This window comes from Cebus imitator, unplaced genomic scaffold, assembly GCF_001604975.1.
Source record: "Cebus imitator isolate Cc_AM_T3 unplaced genomic scaffold, Cebus_imitator-1.0 Scaffold162, whole genome shotgun sequence".
NCBI classification, from domain to species: domain Eukaryota; kingdom Metazoa; phylum Chordata; class Mammalia; order Primates; family Cebidae; genus Cebus; species Cebus imitator.
Window position 1 is genome coordinate 1,588,995 of NW_016107477.1, and position 7,964 is coordinate 1,596,958.

The following is a 7,964-nucleotide window of genomic DNA, read 5'->3' on the forward strand; positions in this document are numbered from 1 at the left end:
GGGGCCCTGACAGCCGCGGGAGAGAGCGGCTGGGCGCACCTCGGGCCCCGCCGCCTAGCTGCTGACAGCCTCCCGGCGCGCCGGTCCATGCTGGTCCCGGTCTTTGTTCTGGGGCCGGCGCCGAGACATGCGCGGCTGACGATGGAGGTGGAGGACTCGGGCGGCGTGGTTCTGACCGCCTACCACTCGTACGCCCGCGCCCAGCTCCCCAGCGCCGAGTCGCGCTGCGCGCCCCGGGCCGCCGCCAGCCACCCGCTCAGCAGGTACCCCAAGCCGCTCCCGCGAGGGCGGCGCAGTCGCGCTGGGCTTGGGGGGGTTCGCCGTGCAACTGCGCCTTCTGCCGGGGCGCACGACCGCCGTCACTTGATTGTTTCAAGTTTTGGTGGACTAGATGAGTGAGCCTGGGGTTCTTTGCATTGTCTTTGACTGGAGGTGGAAAACGCTCGAAGGCTCCACCAGCTGGAGCTGAAGTCGTTGGCTAGCAGAGATTAGCAGCGGGATTGCATTCTTGATATGACTTGAGGATAGACATGTGTGTGTATATATATATATATTTTAGCCCTTATTCGGCCAAAGTTACCTATAAAATATAGGGAAATTTAAAAATATTCCAAATGAAACACAAGCAGCACATTAAAAGAAAACATTGAAATACATAACCCTAAATCCTCAGAATACTCCTTTTCAGAGCCTGTTCAGTAACTGCATGCCTGAGGTAAAATGTAGGTTGAGAAATTCTCTAAAAAGTACACCTCAGTAGACTTTTAAAGACACTTATTTCTACATGTTAAAACCTTTCAATTGTATAGAGGCATTGGTGTCATTTGATTACTGCTAATGTCAACTCCATGCTGTCAATGCAAATATATTTCCTTTTTGTCAAAAGCAGTCTATAAGCATCTCATCTTGTACATGTCAGATTTACTCAGGGATCTATGTTAAATTACTCTATCTGATCATCCATTTGATGCAAGATCAAGGCCAAGGAAACTTTCATTAACTAAAACAAATATGTTTTCATGGGTAGACAAAAGTATTATAAAAGTGTTATAATATCAAATATTATTAAAATATTTGATACGTATTTGGGGAAGTTTCATTTGTGTAAATATGACTGATCCATCGATGAGTGCTTTTCTTTACAAGTGGGCATTTTGAGTGGTGTGTTTTCATCATGTTTATTTTTAATCATTTCTTTTTTTCTCATACTTTTAACTTTAGTTGTGTGATAATGATTACTTCTGTTTCCTAATTTAATTGATTTGTGAGGCTTTCAATAGACTGTGACTTTATTTCAGGGAATATCTTTTTGGCTAGTATCCATGAGAAGAACAAACTACGTTGGCAAGAGATCTATGTTGGGCTTGGCTAACAAAGAAAATGTTGTTCCTTTCAAAAATAACAGGTTGAATGAAATCTCATTTTCATGTAAAGACAGTGAGAAAACAACATTGTTTCCAGCTGTAGGAGTTGTGCATATTATTTTAAAGGGTCCTTGAAGATATAAACTGGCATTTATCTTTGGGGTATTTTCTTTCTGAACATAATCATTGGCTGTAAGTACTCAGATTATGACTAACTATATATATATATATGTGTGTGTGTGTGTGTGTGTGTGTGTGTGTGTGTGTGTGTGTATGTGTGTGTGTGTTTTGATAAAAAGCATGGGCCAAGTTTGTTCATTTTTTAAACGGTTCTAGTGTAGCTGTCCTGTCTATAATTCCCAGCAGCTGTCTCAGAGCGCCAGCCAGATTGTGCCATTTGGGCAATTTGAAACTACATCCGTTTCCAAAGCAAACTAGAAGCAGAAGTTCTATTAACTCAGCATGTGGTCTTGTGGAATGATAATACATAAGAGCAAGCGTTACATGTCAGAGCTAGTATTTTACCTTACGGTTGCCAATTAGATTCCTGTTCCAAGTTTGCATTTTTGGTAACTGCCCTGCACTCTGTCTATGGGAGCCTTGGTACCATTGTCCCGCTGTTGCAGGACCCCCAGCCCCTTGCAACCCAGTCACAAGAGAATAGCTAATTCCTTGGTTCCCAGTAAAAAGCAATCAAAAAGAGGTTCCTGTATTTACAAAGAGCCAGAGGACACCATTAATCATGAGTCTGATAACAGAAATAATCAGGCCCAAGTTATTAACCTTTGACTCACTAATGATCAATACTTCCTTTCAAGCCAAGAAGCAAGATCGTATTGTTCTACTTCTCAAGAAAGCACTCTCTCTTTCAAGAATACCCTTTCCTTTAAATTGCTTACACATTTGTAACATACTTGTGGAGCAGTGACCAGTATGGCACTAGAAAGCATGGACTTTTGTATCTAACTATCATGTTTTTTAGCTCTTGGAGGCATTGGTTCAATTCAAAGCAATCTATTCTTTTTTATTTTCCAGACCTCCTCTACACCTGAGTTTATATGTTTTTAAGGGTTTTTTTTTTCTTCTGGCCTTTTCCCAGTAAAATGGAATATAATTTTTCCATATTTTGTTCATTTTTTCCACTATTGTATCCCTTGAGCAGTAACTGGTACATCGTAGTAGCCCACTAAATATTTTTTGAATAAATTAATGAATTCCTGCCAGGATTACAAAACAGCCAAGATTAAATGGTGGGATTTTTAACTGCCATCCTCAACCTGTTTGTACCTACTATGTGCCAGCACCGTGCTAGGCATTTGGGTTACAAAGTTAAATGAGACACAGTCCCTGCCCCGAGAATGTGGCCCTTCACCTTTCAAACCATAAAGACTGCGAAAAAAGATGAAATAAGTGACAGTAATTATACATCAAGAGGCTTCAGATGTAAATCTGGACGTTTAGCTAACCATTAAAAAAAAAAATTGTGAAGGACCCAGCAGCTCAGGCCTGCCCTGCTGCCTGCCATCCCACCGAGCCAAGGCTGCTCCATCGTGGGGGCCACTATGCTACTATGCCACACTCTCCCTCTTTCCCTTCAACATGGAAGCAATTTCTTTTAGCGCTTGCTCATTTTACTTTACTAAATTTATTTTGCTTTCCCAAATTAAGTAGCCGGTGAAATGTACTTGTCAGTTTCTCAGGTTTGAGGTCAGACTGGCAGACCCTGATTCTACACCAATTACTACAATGTAGCCTTGGGCAATTTACTTCCACTGCTTGGGATATTGACTAACACAAAGGAAGCACCAGATCCCTAGGCTGTATTCCTACTGTTACCACTTTTAATCAGGCGCTTTTGATGTACAGGGGAGAGTCAAACATTTTTGGTACTTGGATCACTATCAGAAGTAGACAAACAAAACAAGGTCAAGAAAGCCTTGTTTTTCAAGAAAAAAAGTGGCGGGGCATTTAAAACTCAGATATCTGAGTGTTATAGCTCTGATATTGCAATTCAGAAGAATTAAAGGGATCACTCATTCTTACCTCATTTTATAAATTAGTTAAAACTATGTGTGGAACATAATAAATGAAACCACCTGAAGTCATATGATGCACTGCCTTTTAGAGAGAGTTATGTGTACCTAAAAGATTCTAGGCTGGGATATATTGACAGTAAGTCATCCTCAGATTTAAGTTCTCTTATTAAAATCAATATTCAGAATGTATAAATTAGTATGTTGATCTTTAATATACATATTATCCTTTGTCCATCTTGTCCTGTTCGGAATTTGCATGGGGAAATCTGCTGTGGCATTTAAAATACTGTTAGACATATTTCCTTTAGAGCCTTTGGGATTCCTTTCCACACCCCCTGTTTCTTTAAGAATTATTTCTTATTTTTCATACAATTTCTATCACTATATTCCTTGACTCTAATAGAGTATTGGGGATGGATAGTCTTGGTTGTTAATTCTCATAATTAATTCTCTTTTCTCAGGCTACTTTTATCTTTTAAAGGTTTCTTAGGAATTAATTTCAAGGACTCCACAAAGTCTTCTTTGGCTATGACTTTTCTGTAGCATGACACACTTGTAACATGAATTTCAATTTGTTTCTTTCGAGCTAAAAGGCTAGAAAATCATCAAGGCACAACATCCTCATGTCTCCAGTAGGCACACAAACTTTTCAGTAGTTTAAAGCAAGAGCATAATTCCCTCAGAGGAAGTTTTAGCAAACATATTTCAGTCTCACTTATTTTCCGTTTTGGTCAACTGATTTGATATTACAACAAAAAGACATTCTCAGTTTGCATTTCTGGACAGTTTAGGCTTATTCCTGAAGAGGAACACCTATTACCTTCTGTGTTGACCCCTTGTATATGCTCAACAGTGGCAGGGAGGCCTAGTTGGTGTCTACAGTGCATTTTGAGATCGTGGGGAATTCAAACCACTACAGAATTTATTCATGCAGCAAACAGATTCACGAGTCATACGTATTTATTGGGAGGAAGAGATGTAATTATTTATTTCACAAAATTGTATATCCACATCCTATTGTAAAGGAAAAAAGAATAAAATAACCATAAATTATCAGGCCTGTTAAATGGTTGAAATTATCTTTAGAATCATGATATTTACAGAGGCTAAGCGTCTATTCAGAATCCAGAGTGAGATTATTGACAAACATACAAAATAATGTCACTGATAAAATGAGAGGTACTGAGGATAAAGCTAGATATTTTGTTTTTCAAGGATATCCTAAGTATATACAAATAATGAAGTAAAATTTTTTTAGTGAAAGTATAGTATAAAATGGTCATGATTATTTCTGATATTTATCTAGTTAGTCCATAAACTTCCCAAGAGAGGACAAAAATAGAGGAGGGAAACAGCCAATTCTTCCTCAAAAACAAACACAAAAGCTAACCAAGGTTATTCTAGCATCCTAATTCGACAGCAATGTTTAAACTTTTGTGAGGGGGCTATTGTTTCTTAACTATTCTTTATAATAAGAATAATTTGATTAAAATGGAATTGATGATTAGAAAGAAAGTATTTTATATTGAGGAAAAACTACATTTAGGAACTTTTAGTGATGGACTTATTGGTACCTTTCTGGACTGAAATTAATTCATTAAGAAGATATTTATTTCCAGATGCTAACTCATAGTAAGCATTTATGTAGGTCTCTATGAGCTTATGTACAGATGCACAGGGACTCCAAATTCTGCGGGATACTAGGTATACCTTCTTGAAAGGATTCAAAAATAGTAATGGAAATAAGACTCTTACCAGACAATATGTATTTATAGGCCATTCTTTATGTTATGGTTGAAAGCAGAGTTGGTGTCTCTGGTTTCCTTTTACAGTGGGATCCCTGCTGAGCGTAGGTGCCTCCATATGCAGAGCTGTTGGAAAACATCTGGTACATTTCCTTTGATGGTGTCATGTGGCTAAACATTTGGCCAGTTGCTCTATCCATTTTTAAGTTGCTCACTTCTCCGTGATCATTAATCTCTAATGTATGCACAAAAAATCAGTGAATTTAGGGTATTATAGAATCACCTTCCTGTGATGACTAAAAAGTCATAACTTTTAACTTTTTATTTTGATGTAATTTTGGGCTTAAGAAACTTGCAAAAGTAGTCCAGAAAGTTTCTGTGTAACCTTTATGCAGATTCCCCAAATGTTAACATCTTGCAAAACCAGAATACTATTGTGAAAACTAAAAAAAGTAATACTGGTACAATACTGTAAACTAAACTACAATCTGTATTCTGATTTCACCAGTTTTTCCACTAGAATTGGAATTTTCCTGCTGTAGAATTGAATGTAGGAGTCCACACTGCATTTAGTTGTATCTCCCGAGTCTCCTCCAATCTGACAGTCTGTCCTTGTCTTTCATGACACTTTTTGAGAACTGGTTGGTGATTTATAGGAAGTCCTTCAAATTGGGTTGGTCTGATGTTTTCTAATGATTAGATTAAGGTTATTTATGGTGTTTTTGTTTGTTTGTTTGAGTCAAGGTCTTACACTGTCACCCAGGCTGGAGTGTAGTGTCTAATTATGTCTCACTGTAACCTCGACCTCCTGGACCTAAGCAATCCTCCCATCTCAGCCTCCTGAGTTGCTGAGGCTACAGGCACATGCCACCATGCCTGGCTAATTTTTGTATTTTTTGTAGAGGTGGAGTTTTGCCATGTTGCCCAAGCTGGTCTCGAACTTCTGGGCTCAAGTGATCTGGCCACCTCGACCTCCCAAAGTGCTGGGATTACAGATGTGAGCCTTCATGCCTGATCAAGGTTATACATTTTTGGTGAGAAATCTGTGGAAGTAGTGTTGGGTCCCTCTGAGGGTATCATACAGCGGGTATGTGATGTTGACATCTTACTAATGTTGGTGTTAGGTTTGATCACCTAGATAAGGTAGTGTCTGCCACATTTCTGTACTACGAAGTTATTATTTTCCTCTTTATAATTAATAGCTACCTTTGGAGAGATACTTTGAGATTATGCATATATCCTGTTTCTCCTTAAACTTTCCTTTTGGCATTAACTGTGGATCTTGCCAGTAAAATTCACTACTGCAGTATTCTAAAGGTGCCTTTTCTAGTTCTCTCATTTCTCCTATATTTGACTTATTTTACGTAGTATGAAATAGACATTTAGTATTCTCGTGATTTTGTTTTTACCTCTTTCCCTTTTAAAAGGTCAACCAAATATAAATATGTATCAACAGTCATTTCATCTACTGGTTTTACTTTTTTTCAGTGTGACACGAAGTATAAAAAATGGTTTAATTTTACCTGGTCTGAGTTTATGAAAGCTCTTAAGATATATTTTCTAATTTTTAAATTTCCATGACTTTTTTGGAAGCAAATGTTTATTATAGGCTTAAAGAAAAAGAAATTGGCCAGGCGCAGTGGCTCACACCTGTAATCTCAGCATCCTGGGAGGCTGAGGCAGACGGATCACCTGAGGTTGAGAGTTCGAGACCAGCCCGACCAACATGGTGAAATACCCATCTCTTCTTAAAAATAAAATACAAAATTAGCTGGGTGTTGTGGCAGACGCCTATAATCCCAGCTACTCAGGAGGCTGAGGCAGGAGAATCACTTGAATCCCGGAGGCGGAGGTTGCAGTGAGCAGAGATGGAGCCATTGCACTCCAGCCTTGGCAACAAGAGGGAAACTCCTCAAAAAAAAAGAAAAAGAAAAGAAAAGAAAAAAAAAGAAAAAGAAAAAAAATCAGAAAGTTGCTAAATCAAATGCTGGGTTAAGAGAGTGTAGTTGTTCTTAAATTCCACTTTGCCTAGAGAGTATTACTGAGACTATCTTTTATTCTTTTAGAATTATCTTTGTACCTGATAGGAAACATTTTCCTCTTAACAGCGTTCCGGAGATGTTATGTGAACATCTGCAAATGTATTTTAACTAAAGTAAACATTCTAATTTGCATGTAATCAGAATTTTTCTCATTCTGTCCTCAAACTAAACAATTTCATTTCTAAGGTAATTGCCATATTCTTATTTCTCAACCATATGGTCTCTAGATATCAGCTCTAGCCAAGAATAAAAGTAAAATATTATATAGCAAAGCAAAAAAGGTAAATGGTGTGTTTTTCAGGAGAAAATTTTGGAAATAAATTCCATCTATTTAAGCAATACACTTTGCTTTGTTTTTAAGCCTCTTTGGATGAAAATAAAAAGTCAGGCATACCCTTAAATAGTGTTAGCAATTAACCTTTTCTTAATGACTGTTGTCATTAAGACAGCATAACTGAATATGTTTACTAAAGAAAAGGTACTTACTGAGATGTGTAAGTTTGCTTGCTTTAATAATAAATAGTCTTTATTGGTATATTGTTTTATTTACTATAAATTGAAATTATTACTCATTATTTCTTCAGGCAGCTCTGAAAGTCTCCAGCGGTACTTTTATTTCTAATATTGTTACTTTTAACATGCTTTGTAATTTACTTTTGATTAGATAATCAAGATAATCAGCTTGTTACAACTATGTAAAGGAAAGGCTGTTCAAAGGACTAAAGTGTATACTCTTTTGTTAAAGAATTTGATAGCATTTATTTTGGTTTGAGAGTT

General features: G+C 37.7%; 1 protein-coding gene across 3 annotated transcripts in view; it reads left to right on the top strand.

Moving 5' to 3' along the window:
- The first annotated feature begins 2 nt into the window (after nucleotides 1-2).
- ARHGAP28 (Rho GTPase activating protein 28) overlaps nucleotides 3-7,964 on the top strand; it is a 181,677-nt gene continuing 173,715 nt past the window's right edge. For 2 of the 3 annotated variants that reach the window (XM_017543914.2, XM_017543915.2), the window contains exon 1: nucleotides 3-263. In XM_017543914.2, coding sequence (XP_017399403.1) covers nucleotides 88-263 — 176 coding nt within the window. In that variant the 5' untranslated portion in view covers nucleotides 3-87. The remainder of the gene's footprint in view (nucleotides 264-7,964) is intronic. The other variant, XM_037744037.1, reaches the window with a different exon arrangement.